The sequence below is a fragment of the Amphiprion ocellaris genome, chromosome 6 (assembly GCF_022539595.1).
Source record: "Amphiprion ocellaris isolate individual 3 ecotype Okinawa chromosome 6, ASM2253959v1, whole genome shotgun sequence".
In the NCBI taxonomy this organism is placed as follows: Eukaryota; Metazoa; Chordata; class Actinopteri; family Pomacentridae; genus Amphiprion; species Amphiprion ocellaris.
The window spans coordinates 11,796,933-11,813,039 of record NC_072771.1 but is presented as its reverse complement, the minus strand read 5'-3'; the positions used below and the strand labels follow the sequence as shown (position 1 = coordinate 11,813,039).

The 16,107-nt window shown below is 38.5% G+C and overlaps 1 protein-coding gene across 1 annotated transcript in view; it reads left to right on the top strand.

The window, feature by feature from the left end:
- The first annotated feature begins 1,378 nt into the window (after positions 1–1,378).
- zgc:110329 (uncharacterized protein LOC550500 homolog) overlaps positions 1,379–16,107 on the top strand; it is a 34,956-nt gene continuing 20,227 nt past the window's right edge. Inside the window, exons 1-3 of the mRNA XM_055011627.1 lie at positions 1,379–1,693; positions 14,081–14,266; positions 16,033–16,107. Coding sequence (XP_054867602.1) covers positions 1,607–1,693; positions 14,081–14,266; positions 16,033–16,107 — 348 coding nt within the window. The 5' untranslated portion in view covers positions 1,379–1,606. The remainder of the gene's footprint in view (positions 1,694–14,080; positions 14,267–16,032) is intronic.

The following is a 16,107-nucleotide window of genomic DNA, read 5'->3' as shown; positions in this document are numbered from 1 at the left end:
AGTTAAGTAACACACATGTGTTGGTGCCACACAAGGATTAATCTCAGAGGATGCTTTTCATCTATTTCATACATGAGTTAAAAAAAATACATTAGTACTCACAAAAAAGATTGAAAATATATCCACATGAATTTTTTTCAGTATCTATTATTTTGAGAGAGATACACAACTGTAAACTATAGAAGACACTGAAGAACAACAATTTTAAAAAGCACTTAAAGGAAAAATAAGAGAACAGGATAAAAATTTTAAACGTCATGTGATGAAATTTTACATTTCAGTATATGAATATAATCTCATTAGAAACATGTGATTTTGCTTTAACTTCCAGAACAGAAAACTACTGACTGGATAAAGTCACATTCAAAGTTCTTCTGTTGACATATTAGAGTCAAAAGTTTTATTCTGTTTTTTATTTTTTTATTTTTTGTGGCGGGGGGGGGGGGGGGTTGTCTTTTGTTTTTTGTTTTTTTTGGGATATCTCTTTTAATCATTCCATTAATCTGAAAATGCTGTCAGTAGCCTGAAAAAAAAATCTATTTCTCCACGTTTTGAGAAATGTTCTATAAACCAGGCTATAAATAATATATGAACCTGCGGTGTACAACCTGCAGAATACAGATAGGAACAAAACTGATGACAATTTGTGTATGTTACTTACTGTAGAGTAGGACAATTTTTTTCTTTTTATTTGTAAAATTCCAGTGTTTTGTATGGAATGCTATATTTACAGGTGGAACTGGAACCAATAGATATCTCCCCAGTTTACTGCTTTTGTTTGATTATTGTGCAGTGTATAAACACTTTTAATTATGTGGTCAGATAATAGTTATATCACAACATTAATTCCTTTTTTTATTTATTTTTAACTAAATAGATTAGGACCACATGAGAGCAGAATATATATAACCAGTGATACATGACATGTACACAGTGAACAGTTACATTTCCACTGTGTAAAAAAAAAATAAAAATGCAATAAGCATTGGAAATGATCCCCACCCTCCAGTTAGTTGGATAATGTTTTGTACCTATATATTTCTTGTATAATTAACCTTTTAACAGATATTCCAGAGATGGCAACGACATTTTCACCACTTTTAAACATTCTGGATTTATGATGAAATTTTTCTGGGTAACAGATGTTAATAAAGTCAGTCGTCATGTAGAATTACAGAGAAGGCTAGGGGGATTGTTGCCTGCTGGTTTGAAGTAATTGTTGTGAAAAATGTCTTTTAGTTGAAGCCTGAATGACGCCCGGTATGTGACCCTAAAACAAGCACAGCATTACAGTATAGTACAGATGTGTTTAACAGGTCAATCCAGTTGTAATAATGAGGTTGTTGTTGTGCACTGCCCCTTTAAGAATGTAGTCAAAACAAAGCGTGGAATGGCCGGCCGCACGGAAGTGGTTTTGTTTCGGTGGCTACCCACAATCGTATGCGAGAAATGAGAGCTGATACATATTTAAGGTTCAGTTAGCTCCCTTGAAGGTGTTTTATATTTATTTGATAATATTTTATTTTGTGTTGATATTATTTTGTTATCGCCCGAACTAAACGAAGAATAGCTAGCTAACTAGCTAGTTCTATTATCGCAAGCAGCCATGCCGCCCTACTCTGAACTGAGGAAAACCAACCACTTCTACTACTTCATCAAATTCACCTTAAATGTCTACTCTATGCTCTTCTCGGTGAGTTTCTGCTCTGCTTTTTCACGTCAGCATTCAAAGTGAGCTCATTTAAACTGCAACCGGACTAATTGTTCAAGACTCGAGCCATTCGGTAGCATCAGCTAGACATCCTTGAAAACTTGATTGAAAACACTTTCATTTAAATGTATCATATGCTCCAGCCGCATATACAATTTGTAGAATAGAACTTAACCTGTATCACGAATCTATATAATGTACTATACATTTCGGCATATGCCTCCAACTAAGACCATGGTACTTTCTAATACAATTTTACATTCAAATCACTGCTTCGTCTCAAACTCCAGTCAACTTCAAGTTGAACAGCGTCACAGTTAAAACAGCATATTTCCGAGATTTTCTTGAAACAAACTGATCTATAGTAAGCAACAAAGATTCCGAATTTACCAAAGGACTATAATAAGTATGAGATAGTTCAAGATTAGAGTCACAACTTCGTGCATTTGTCGTTGTGCAGTGTAGCATTGAGTTAGCATGTTTTTAAAAGGCATTTGGTGTGCAATTTAGTGGATACTAGCTAGCTCAAAAATGGTTAGCGTTAGCTTACAAGATAGATTTAACCAATGCATCTTCATGCATTTTAATCATTTGTTATTACAGGAATTGTGAGTAGCATAGCAATACAAGAATATCCGCACATATTTATAATTGCATTTGGCACTGAAACAATACACCCCGCGATCACCGGCTAACAAACAGCACGGTGGTGCAGGGCGTTGGATCCAGTTAAAGGGATGATATTGTGAGTAAACAGTTTGCCGACAGAAAATACGAGCAGTCTGAAAGGCGCTAATTCAGGCTCCAGTTATCATTATGTTGTTGTTGTTATTCTTACTATTGAAGTGAAAGATTTATTTGTAGTAAATTACATATTGATAGTTGATGCATGCCAACCAGTGCATTCTTACACGTGCACAGGAGATGTTTTATCTGATCGGCACACAGGCGGCAAAGCTGTCTTGTACAGAATTAATATTATTCATCACTTTATTTAGCACTGTGGTTTTAACATAGATCATTTTGGTTAATTTGGCTTGAAGTGAACAAACAGACATTTTCTTGAGTAAAGTTTTACTGCTCACTGCTGACCATCTTAAGCCATGAAAGGGGCTTAGCCTTAAAGTGCTAAGTGCTAAGTTATGTAATTCACAAGATTCGATAGTTTACCAAGTGGTGTATATTACATAATAATGCGCTATTTAACGTAAGACTAAAATAGCAAGCTTAGCAACATATTTAAATAACTAATACCATTTGGTTTATTTATGATTTCCCTAATCATTTAAAATACTGTCCATGTGTGACGATGATCTAACTATGACTTTACCAACAGTCAAAAAAAATACAACAAAATGCAAAAACAATATCCTAGCAGCTATGATGGAGTCCTAGTTTAACTGTAGTTTACAAACTGTGACTCTGTGTGACAGTTCACCCATCTGAGGTGAAGGACTTTACACAGAGTGACCTGCTGTTAGTTCCTAATCAATCCTGTCTCTGTGTCGGGAATAATTTTGAATTATATATAAATAATGAATCTACTGATGTCGTTGTGCATACGAAAATATGTGCTTTTTCACTGTTGAGAAGCTCATATGGATCGTGCTATTTGATGCTACAGATATTCAATTAACTTAGAGGAAAGAACTCTACAAACTGCAGCAGGTGAAGCAGCTCTAATTTAAATTATATCCACATAAGTATTAATGTTGTTTTGATAGAAATGGCTAAGGCGAGGGACAGACGGGTTACATTTAAATGAGGTATTTCAGCATTTTTCTTTTTTCACAACACAGCTGTCTTTTATTAAGCAATGCTGACGTACAAACATTCAAGTTAATTCATTTGGTACGCTTTGGTTGTGGATGGAGGAATTGTCGATCCAAACAGGTGCATTGGCAGCTGAACAGATCCACTCATACAGGACTTTGGTCCTGTTTTTGTTTGTTGAAATGGCTGGGATTAATTTGGGACCCGATAACCACTTCAAGGGTTGGATAAGTTAATGCATTTCTTAGCAGGGATTGACAAGTAAGCATGAGTAATCCTTTGCATTAATTTTCCCACTTACAAACAAATCCCTGTTTTCTATTTGGCACCATGCTTCCACCATCTATAACACTTTGGTCTTCAGGAACATTGTGAGTTTACACCACCACCAATCTGCCCGACTGCCTGTGTTTGTCGAATATATACACCCTAAAGCATGCTATCAAATATGATTCCAAAACATCAGTAGTTTGATTCCATTAGCAGTCCATGGTCTCTTTCATATGATCCGTCTGTGTCCCTCTTACTACTGTGATTTAGGACAGTGGCCACGTTTACATGAGACCTTTAATTCCTCTTTAATTCGTAATTAAAGTTAATTCCGCTTTAAAATCTCCTTGTAAACACTTAATTTCGAATTAAAAAGTTAATTCCGAATAAGCTTAATTCTGAATAAACTACTTGGTTTATTCCGATGTTAATTCCGAATAAACTAATTACTGTGTACGTTATATTCATGTATACAGTTAATTCCGCTTTAGTTAATTCCGGTCATTCTGCGCATGCTTGGCTCCTCACGTAGCGATGACTTAGCGATGTACACAACTTGGTCTTCTGCCTCCCTTCTCCGGTGTTCTGTCTCTCTTCTCCTTCTCAAGTGATGCAACAGAAGTAGTACGCCACTGTCGAGTTGCTGTTTCAAAATGACAATAAAAAGCAAAGTGAAAAGCATGCTTATTAGTTGTTCCTCCATGTTGTTGGGGAAAAGAAATGCCGCGGCAAATGGAGTTTGTTTTCTTTCGGTAAACAGGGATACATCATGTCCACTCCCTGTCCAATCAGAATTCTTTCCAACGCCCAAGCGTTAAAGCGGAATTAAGACGGGAATAAACGTGTGGTTCATGTAAACCTTAATTCGGAATTAATATTTCCTTGTAAACGTGAAGCACAAAACTTTAATTCCGAATGAGTTAATTCCGAATTAATAATTCTGAATTAAAAAACTTCATGTAAATGTGGCCAGTGTGGCCCAGCTCAGCTCAATACACAAAAACACCTATGCCCCAGGCTAATCACATAGACTTAATTGAGGCTATCTTTGCTGTCAGAATGTTAAGATTGGTTAATGTCATTTAAGTTGGATTCTGATGACATAAATCTAATGGGAATTGCTGAAGCTCACTCAGTGGAATATAAATAAGTCAACTTCTTTTCTTTTACTCAAAACTTACTTCAAAACTTAGTGTTTTTTTAAACACTGCAAATTACAAGCGCTTACATTTACCATAGGTTTAGAGTATTACTTAGGAAAGACTGTTGGCTGAAAGCCCCACGTTTACAGCATCCAGGTTAGAACTTTGCACAGTGTCATTGTTTATTCATTATAGACACCTTCACAACCTATCAGAGGTTTAAGAGGGTCGATGTCAGATCTCTTACTAAAAGTCTCTTCCTCATTCTACTTTCCTCTTTATTACTGCTGCAGTGAAGGCTCAAGTCAACATTGCAGGGTTTTCTCAAGGATTTAGAGGCTATAGTTGCTGTCTGGGTTCCAGATTTACTCCCTAACACAAATGTTTATACTTAATTTATTTATTGTCGAGGCTTACCTTATCAGTAGTGTGCAACTTGCATATCCATGTTGATGGTTGTAACCGCATCAGAGCTGAAGTGACAGTCGTCGTGTTTGATTGGCTTGACGATGAGCATCTGTCACAATTCATAAACACTAATTGTAATTCAGAGTTTTAACATCTGTATTTCCTGTTGCCCGGTTACCTTACTGTTCGCGGTCTAGACGTCTCTCGGTGTGTTTTTTTTTCCTTGTCAGTGCATATTTTCAAATCCATTCTGATATGTTTCCTATATACCTTTTAATGTACATTCGGCTTAAAGTGCTCCACAGAAACACTTAAGTGCTGCACCTAAGCTTTTCTATGGTAGAGAAAACCCTGTAATGGATCTGGGAACCAAGTCAAATGTTTCTGCTTTATAGACGGTCGTGGGCAGTAAATGGACTTGAAGTAGATGGACCCCACTCTTAAAGCAAATTGCCTCTGTTTCCAATTGAAAATCAATAGCAGGGTAGCAAACACTGCTTACCTTTTCTCATTTTGCAGCACTTTGATAAGTTAAGAAGAAACACAGGTGGAACACTCTATTTGGCTAATTTGTCAACATGTGCTGTGAAGATATTTTATAGTTGTGCATAGGGTTGTCACGATTTCAATTTTTTGAGCCACGATTATTGTGGAAGGAAATATTGCGATTTTACGATTATTCACGATTATCGACATTATGAAAGAAAAAAACCCAGTGTTTGTATTTAAATAAACTCTTTAATAATACTTAAACTTTTAAACATTTACTGTTCTTATAAAATAAAATAAATTGTTCCAACACGTCTTTGTAGTAAATAAAAGTGCAAATTGCATTACAAAACAGTCATTAACTTGAGGAACTTAAAGGCTTCTTTAGCTGCCATCATTAAAACAAAATAAAATTATAAGATTGGCATTAAAAACTGTGCTGTTTTCTCTATAATATTAATAATAATTAGGGATGTGCCGATCAGGTTTTTTGCTGCTGATCACCGATACCGATCATTCTTGGATGCCGATTACCGATACTGATCACATGGATTGGATTTAAATGCTCTATTTATATATGAGTGCTGCTGCTTACATGATGTAGGAAAAAAAATGAGCAAATACTGCCTTAATTTAGACAAAAATATGCTTACAAAAACTGGCAGGCACATTACAGCAACTATTCAGTCTGGGAATCTTGTAAATGATGTATAATTACTACTTATTTATGTTCAATATGTATTTATTGGTTCTAGTGAAGTGCGTCTTTGAGACTTTTATGTATTATGGAATGTTGCAATTTAATGTATGGTTGATAACGTAGTGTTTACTTTGTAAATCAAACAAAACAAAAAGACATAAAAAGAATACATTTAAAGATTCTAAAAACACTTCATTTTAAGCTTTAAATATCCTCCACAATTTTAGACAATATAACTACAGAAAAAAGGATAAATGGGAATCTTATTTATTTTTACTAAAACGTTTATATAAACAATTCACCACTAATTTTACAACAATTAATCAAAACACCCGGATCATTTCCCAGGGAAAACTCTAGAGTCTGACAGGAGTTCCAGGCAGACAGACAGCCTCCCTGTCCTGGAGGTTACTGTCTCCTCCACTACCACTGTCAGCGGGGCTTCCCGGACCACACTCCCTGCTGAGGGGACCGGGCCGACAGCATCTTCAGAGGAGGGCACGGGCTTCCGGAGCTAAAACAACCGGCGGGTCGGGAGCTCCGGTTCCCTCCTGCGCTCCCATTCCCCACCCGCCACGGCCCGCCGCCTTCCCCTCGCCTGCGGACGCAGGAAAGCAGCCCGGCTGCGACGGGCGGGGAACGGGAGCGCAGGAGGGAACCGGAGCTCCCGACCCGCCGGTTGTTTTGGCTCCGGGAGGAAACTCGGGGCACGGGGGGTCCTCGGGGCGGCCCGGCCGCCGGACCGCTGACTTCGGAACCGACAGTTACCGCGCGTGCGGCGGACAGTCCCATCTTGGCAACCTCATTGCGCACAGCGGCCACAATATTAGGGACACTTCGAGTAAAGAATCTGTCATAACTGATCATATAATTCTCTCTCTCTCTGTGTGTGTGTGTGTGTGTGTGTGTGTGTGTGTGTGTGTGTGTGTGTGTGTGTGTGTGTGTGTGTGTGTGTGTGTGTGTGTGTGCGCGCGCGCGCAGTGATGCCGATTAGACAGGAGCGCGCGCACAGGCCAAGGAGCCACTCTCTCTCCACTCTCCACTCAGCGCAGCTCACGCTTCTTGCATTGCACCTCTCGCGAGGCTTTTCTACGGATAATCGTGGTTGTGAAAAATGTGACGAATATCTATTTATAATCGTGGTTATTGTAAAACCGGTTAACCTTGACAACCCTAGTTGTGCACAAACATTTTGTTAGTCTTCCGCCACACTAACCAGCTATATGCGGTGGTGGAATGTAACTAAATGCATATACTCAAGTTTTTTACTTGAGTGCAGTATTGAAATGCTTGTACTTGAGATATTTATTCTACTTTTACTTCTTCATTCTAGATAGAGAGACATTATACTGCTTACTTCATTACATTTACTTAACAGCTAAAATTACTAGACATTGACTGATGTCTTGGGGTTTTTTTTGTTTGTTTGTTTTGTGTCAGAGCCGATAGTAACTATTAGTAATCAAGGAGAGCAATAACTGATATTTAGAGCATTTACTACCTGGAACCCATTAACCTCCAATTTGAAGTACAAATGAAAATGTTGGGGTCAAAATTTAGATTGACACAAACTCAAACACAGAACTTCATTAAAATATTTTTGGTTTCCTCCCATTTTAAATATATTTAGTTGACTTTTCAACATTCATCCTTCAGTGTTGATTGCCTTACTTGTTACATGTGACCAATCCGATAGTGCTGTGGGTGGAACATTGCTATGACAACAGATAGAGAGGTGGTTGTATCAGAGCGAAAGTAGTGCATTTTTAAGGACCCTCTCTGGTGAAAATCACTCTTTTTTAGTTTTGTCTTTTACTTTAAAAGGTCCATATGATGTTTTTATAAGGCAGAAGAAACTTCTTTACTGAAATAGGAAGGAAATCAATTGATGTAATTGGGTATTGATTAAAAAAAAAATACATACCGATACAGATGAATATTTGATGTAGCCAAGTCCAATAATTGACCGATCCCAAAAAATAACTAGTAAGCTTACCAATAAAGATTTTAGAATTAGAACACAACTAGCCTCTTAAGTCAAAGTCAGCTTTATTGTCAATTCTTCAATATGTACATGACATACCAAAAATCAAAATTATGTTACTCTCTCTTCGTGCAGCAGTAGACATTAAATAAACACTTAGAAAATAAGATATGAAAGTGCAAAAAAGAACAAAGGAAGCAAAACTAGAGCCGAGCAACAACTAAGAACTAAGAAAAGCAGAACTGAGTGAAATGTAAACATGACCATGAGATAAAGTGACGGATTTAGTGCAGAATACTCAGAACAGTGCAAATGAGTAACAACAGTCCAAGAAGTGCGAATATGCTTGACAGTTGAATGTGCTATTACAGTGCAGATCAGAGGTTATTGACCAGAGTTTGTGTATGCAGGGGAAGGGGGTGGTAGAAAGGGGAGAGAGAGTTCAGCTTCCTGACAGCTTGGTGGATGAAGCTGTTGCTCAGTCGGCTGGTCCTGGCCCTCAGACTCTTCACTCTCCTCCCTGATGGCAGCATGCTGAAGAGGTTGTGGGACGGGTGTGTGGGGTCACCTGCAATGCTTAGTGCTTTGCGAATGAGGCGGGTGCTGTAGATGTCCTGGAGGGAGGGGAGAGAGACACTGACAATCCTTTCTGCTGCTTTCACGATGTGCTGGAGGGTCCTGCAGCAGGAGGAGGTGCAGGAGCCGTACCACGCTGTGATGCTGCTGGACAGGATGCTCTCCATGGTGCCTCTATAGAAGGTGGACATGATGGGGGCCGGGGCACTGGCTCCTCTCAGCTTACGCAGGAAGTAGAGACGTTGTTGTGCCTTCCTGACCAGTGATGTTGTGTTTCTGGTTCAGGAGAGATTTTCTGAGACGTACACACCCAGGAACTTGGTGCTGCTCACCCTCTCCACAGCCGCACCGTTGATGTTGAGAGGAGCATGCTGGGCGTGTCCTCTCCTGAAGTCAACAATGATCTCCTTTGTCTTCTCCACGTTCAAAGAGAGGTTGTTGGTGCTGCACCACCTGGCCAGGTTGCTCACATCACTCCTGTATTGTGTCTCGTCCCTGTCACTGATGAGACCCACCACAGTTGTATCATCCGCAAACTTTATAAAAAAATTGGAGCTGTGCGCCGGAGTGCAGTCATGGGTCAGCAGGGTGAAGAGTAGGGGGCTCAGCACACATCCTTGGGGGGCCCCCCCATGTTCAGGATGATGGTGCTCGATGTCTTGCTGCCGATCTGTATTGCCTGTGGTCTCCCCATCAGGAAGTCTAGTAGCCAGTTGCACAGTGAGGTGTTGAGCCCAAGCTGGTCTAGTTTGTGGATGAGCTGCTGCGGGATGATGGTGTTAAATGCTGAACTAAAATCTATGAACAGTAGGGCTGGGACTTTAATGCATTAATTTAGATTAATCAATTACAGCGAAAATAACGCGTTAAAATAATAACGCAATTAATTGCACCCTCCTCAGTTCCCTCATTTCTGGCACACTGGTAACTCTGATGAACCCTCCAGCCCAGTAGGTGGCGGTAATGAACCTAAAGTCTGTTTGTAGCCATGAAGAAGAAGCACAGGAAGCACTGAGTGAAGTCAGACACTGGTGAACAGTGAAGGAAGATGAGATTGAGCTTGTTGGGCAGAAATTTTCCTTTTAAAAATCTTCCCGATGGCAGCTTGGATAAAAGCCTGGTTGTGTGCAAATTTACAACTAAGAGTTTTCTGGTCACTGCGTCACTTCAAGCTGACGGTATCACCTCAATGTAAAACACGTTGCTGTTAGCACCAGAGCTAACGTTAGCTACGAGTCATGTTAACGGCTAACGGTGTAGCCATCCCATAATAGACCACTTTTCTAGACAGTGCTTCAGTTTACATAAAGTCTTAACCCTTTAAGCGCCAAAGCCGCAATATTGTGACAAGCAACATTGCTGAACATAACAAGCCATAGCTGCAAATATAGTGCCTCATGTAGTTAGTACTTTACACCAGGAGATGGCGGACATCTGGGACTTCAATCTGAGCATCATTTGTGGGCGTGTTTTCATTCAAAGTTTTGGAGTTCATAGAGTTTGAAAACCGCCTCCCGGTCGAGGAGACGAGGGTCGCAGTTGGCGCGTATCAGAGCGCAAGACAGCGAGAGAAAACTCACCATGCCAAGAGGTCTGTTCACCGTTGACAAAGTATTTCGTCAAGTAATGGCTGACTCAGATTCTGAAGAGGGATATTTACCCTCTGATGAAGATGTTCAAAAATTGCACCATTTATCAGACCCAGAAAAGATGAAATGAATGAATCTCTGGATTTTCAACTTTTTGAAGCTCCTTGAACTACTTATGCTGATTTTATGTGCCATACAGTAGAAAAAAACAACTAAATCCAGGCTTTAAGTTATCAAAATCACTTTTTTCTATATGTCCCATTTTCCTTTTTTTTATATAAATTTTAAATTATAAACACATGTATGTCTATTCATTGATTCAACTGTCAACCACAATTTTATTTGAATTGAAAAACTTCACTTATTGTGTCAGATATTGCTATTTGACAAAACTGCAATTAATTGCAATTAATTAATTACAAAGCCTGTAATTAATTAGATTAAGTTTTCTAATCGCGTCCCACCACTAATGAACAGCATTCTAACATAAGAGTCCTTGTTTTCCAGGTGTGTGAGGGCTGATTGGAGTGCTTAAATGCAATATTATATATATATATATATTGAAAAATAAATCTGCTAATCCCCAACCTTTTTGACTTGTGACACCTTACAAAACAGCAGTGTCTTGGTAGTATCCTGCATCACATTTTTAGTTGTCTGTGAGTTATTAGTGACTCTACCTAAGAGTAATTTCATCTCAAATTTTCAGACGGTGTTAACAGTCGGATCTTTAATGGATTAAATTATCCAGCATTTCACAAAAAGAAACGTTTGAAAGAAAAAAAATGAATACCACATTGAGTACATAACCCATGAAGCTTCTTAAGATCCCTCAGTGCTGTTTGACCTGTTCAAAGCAGCAGATGCCAAGGTTGGGAACCCTGGTTGAAATACCTAACAGTGTATTTAATGTAGCCAAAAGCAGTTTGCCCTAAACAGCTACAACAGAAAAATGCAACTTTAGCATACATCTACACACGTGGACAAAATTGTTGGTACCCCTCGGTTAATGAAAGCAAAACTCACAATGGTCACAGAAATAATTTGAATCTGTAAAAAGTAATAATAAATAAAAATTCTATGAAAATTAACCAATGAAAATCAGACATTGCTTTTGAACCGTGGTTCAACAGAATTATTTAAAAAATAAACTCAGGAAACAGGCCTGGACAAAAATGATGGTACCCCTAGAAAAGACTGAAAATAATGTGACATGTTCAATCAAGGTGTGTCCTCTAATTAGCATCACAGGTGTCTACAAACTTGTAATCAGTCAGTCAGCCTATGTATAGGGTTACAAGTAGTCACTGTGCTGTTTGGTGACATGATGTGTACCACACTAAACATGGACCAGAGGAAGCCAAGGAGAGAGTTGTCTCAGGAGATTAGAAAGAAAATTATAGACAAGCATGTTAAAGGTAAATGCTATAAGACCATCTCCAAGCAGCTTGATGTTCCTGTGACTACAGCTGCACATATTATTCAGAAATTTAAGATCCATGGGACTGTAGCCAACCTCTCTAGACGTGGCTGCAGGAGGAAAATTGATGACAAATGGAAGAGACGGATAATACGAATGGTAACAAAAGAGCCCAGAACAACCTGTAAAGACATTAAAGGTGAACTCCAAGGCACATCAGTGTCAGATTGCACCATCCGTCGTTGTTTGGGCCAAAGTGGACTTCATGGGAGACGACCAAGGAGGGCACCATTGTTGAAAACAAATCTAAAAAAGCCAGACTGGAATTTGACAAACTGCATGTTGACAAGTCACAAAGCTTCTGGGAGAATGTCCTATGGACAGACAAGACAAAAGTGGAACTTTTTGGCGAGGCACATCAGCTCTATGTTCACAGATGCAAAAAATGAAGCAAAAGAACACTGTCCCTACTGTGAAACATGGAGGAGGCTCTGTTATGTTCTGGGGCTGCTTTGCTGCATCTGGCACAGGGTGTCTTGAATCTATGCAGGGTACAATGAAATCTCATGACTATCAAGGTATTCTAGAGAGAAATGTGCTGCCCAGTGTCAGAAAGCTTGGTCTCAGTCAACAGGATAATGACCCAAAACACACAGCTAAAAATGGCCAAGAATGGCTAAGAGGAAAACATTGGACTATTCTGAAGTGGTTTTCTATGAGCCCTGATCGAAATCCTATTGAACATCTGTGTAAGGAGCTGAAACATGCCATCTGGAGAAGGCACCCTTCAAACCTGAGACAACTGGAGCAGTCTGCTCATGAGGAGTGGACCAGAATACCTGCTGAGAGGTGCAGAAGTCTCATTGACAGTTACAGAAATCGTTTGATTGCAGTGATGGCCTGAAAAGGTTGTGCAACAAAATATTAAGTTAAGGGTACCATCATTTTTGTCCAGGCCTGTTTCATGAGTTTATTTTTTTAAATAAATCTATTAAACCACGGTTCAAAAGCAATGTCTGATTTTCATTGGTTAATTTTCATAGAATTTTTATTTGTTATTACTTTTGTCAGATTCAAATTCATTCTGTGACCATTGTGGGTATTTCTTTCGTTAACCGAGGGGTACCAATAATTTTGTCCACGCGTGTATATGACTCTTATGTGTAACATATGATAATGCATAACTCCCAAGTGCCATTCTTTTGCTGAACAGTTTCTTTTACTTTGATACGGGAAGTCTGCTATGCTGATGGTCCTGTTTTTATCCTGTGTAGGATCAGAGTGTTTCTTCCATTACTGGCTAAAAGCCAAAGTGTGAGCAAAGTTTGGAGCCGATCATTGTTGTGATGATGGTTGCAGTTTGTATGGACTGGAGCCTTAGCCTGCCTTAAGAAGCAACAAGTCCACTTAAAAAGGTTTTCTTACTCTGAATTTCAAAGGGGCATTTTGATCTCCAATAATAGTATATATAAATGTTGTTTCATTTCTCAGGGACTACAGTTTTAGACATGCTCTGATTACATTCAACAACTTTTTCTGTTCTGTCTGTTCATTTGTATTCTCAAAAACAGTTTTTATCTACCCTTTTAATAACTCAAACTTGTCTCTTGACATTGACATTTCATTTTTCAGGGCAATTTGACCTAAAATGGCATTGCAACTCTCAGAATTTTTAATGCCAGGAACAGGAGGAAGGATAAAGAAAACAAAAGGATAACAGTGTGTTAAATGCAGTTGTCTGTCCATGCATTAGATACACTGGCATTGTCCTGTAGAGGGTCATATGAGGTTGGACTCTGTTACAACTGATATTGGGGAGGCAGAAAACAGCCTGGACATTTGCTAGTTGAATGCATGGTATTTTTTTTAACAGGATCTCAGAATGTCAGTCTCCACACAATTACCACTCCCGCAAAGACATTAGAAATAGTATATAGATCATAAAACAACACAACCTGTTCTACTGAAGAATTTGTCTCATAAACCCTCTGTTGCTTTGCATTGCTCTCTCTCCCCAGTTGATGGGTCTGTGTGTGCTGTGTGTGGGAGTGTATGCCGAAGTGGAAAGGCAGAAGAATCGAACCCTGGAGGGTCTTTTCCTGGCTCCTGCTGTGGTGCTCATCCTGCTGGGGCTGGTGATGTTCACTGTATCAGTGGTGGGCATGGTTGGATCCCTCAGGGACAACAAGACCCTGCTACACATGGTAGGAATGATGGAGGAGGAAAGGTTGTTTTCAAAGTTTGTGTTTTGTGACATACATTTCCTCTTTATATAATGTAGTTAAAAAAAGTGTGTACATATGTATGTATGTATGTATGTATGTATGTATGTATATATATATATATATATATATATATACACACACACACACATATATATATATATATATACACACACATATATATATATATATATATATATATATATATATATATATATATATATATATATATATATATATATATTCCCGTCTTGGCCCTTTTATTTTTTATGCAGTTCAAGTTATCAGTTTAGTTACAAAATCAGGCCAGTAATATGGAATAAAATACACAGTATTAAAAAAAATTTAAAATTTACATTTAGAAACGTGTTTAAATGTGTATGTGGGTATATTTTACGTAAATATACTAATTGCCACATACATCAAACCTGAGAATTGCATTTATTTAGACATTGCATAATAGCAGCAGTTTATAAAATATTTAAAGTGCGGATCACTTTAGATTCAATTTTCTCCTCGAATCCAAAGGCACAGCTGTTGCATTTGAAAATAACAAAGAGCTCAAATGAACATTAATGTGGTCGCTATGCAACCATCTCATTAGCTGTAGCTAAATAAAATGGGATTATAATTTGCTATAGAAAAGTCTGTACTGTATCTGCTTGTGCTTTGATGGAGAGGATGAGGAACTCATTTAATACAGAGGAAGTCATAAGTTAAGGGGAAAAATATAAATTCTGTTCTCTCATATGCTGATAAACTCTGTAAACGAAGCTGGTAAACTGAGCTTTCACCTCAGTTTCCTATAATTTGGAAAACTTGTCAGCAAATGCTCTACAAATAATTGCAGTTTTAGCTCGAGGTGTCTGGATGGTGTTTTTTTTTTGGCACCAATCGAGAGTTCTTCACTGTTGTCTATTTGTCAATACAAAATCTGATCCAGTGCTTGCTTTTGCTGGAATGACACCCTAAGTACTGCCAAGTACTCACTCAAGCTGTAACCTGAAAACATGATAAGACAGAACTATATACTATATGAGTGAAAGTTGAACTGTATTTAACACAATCATCTTTGGAGTAGACATATCTGTTGTAGTTCATGGGACTACAAAAACACAAGTTTTTCCTTGTAACTGATCTTGGGTCTGTGCTTACACTGACCTTCAGAGAGCACACCAACAAGAAGTTTATTTTTGTCCACCATCAGGTTAATTTATTAATTCGCTGGCCCTGTTTGTGGCCGATTCAGCTGCAGGGAGACAATTCTGGATGGTTCTCATAGAAAGGCTTAGTGATGTGGCTCTTGATTGAAGTGGTATATTTACCAGATAAACCCAGCAAGCTTTAATCTTCGTGGGTTTTTTGTGAAGCCAAAAGCTAAAATTTGGACGCTGCCCATCTGTTTTGTGCTTTGTTTTTGGCTAATAAACTTTAGTGTCTGCTTGTAAATGATGGAATCTGTATTTTGTCACACCAGGTATGACAAGTTGAGTAAAGCAGAGAAAGGAATGATATTTTCACAGGTTTATTTTAGCTATAACTGATCCATTAAACTGTCTCTTTGGTATTTTGAAAAGAAGTAACTTAACTGAGCACTTGGGTCATTTTTAAACCCATTTTGGCAAATTTCAGTGTTTCGACTTGTTCTTTGTAACAATATAAATAGTTTTGTGAGTGTGTTGGTGCACTATTGCTAATTTTCTACTGTAGGAATGCTTTATGAACCTGTAGTATTTGTCCCTCCACAGTTCCTCTGTGTTCTCTGTGTGCTGCTGCTCCTCCAGGCCATTGCAATCACCGCAGCTCTCATCTTTGAAAAGAAG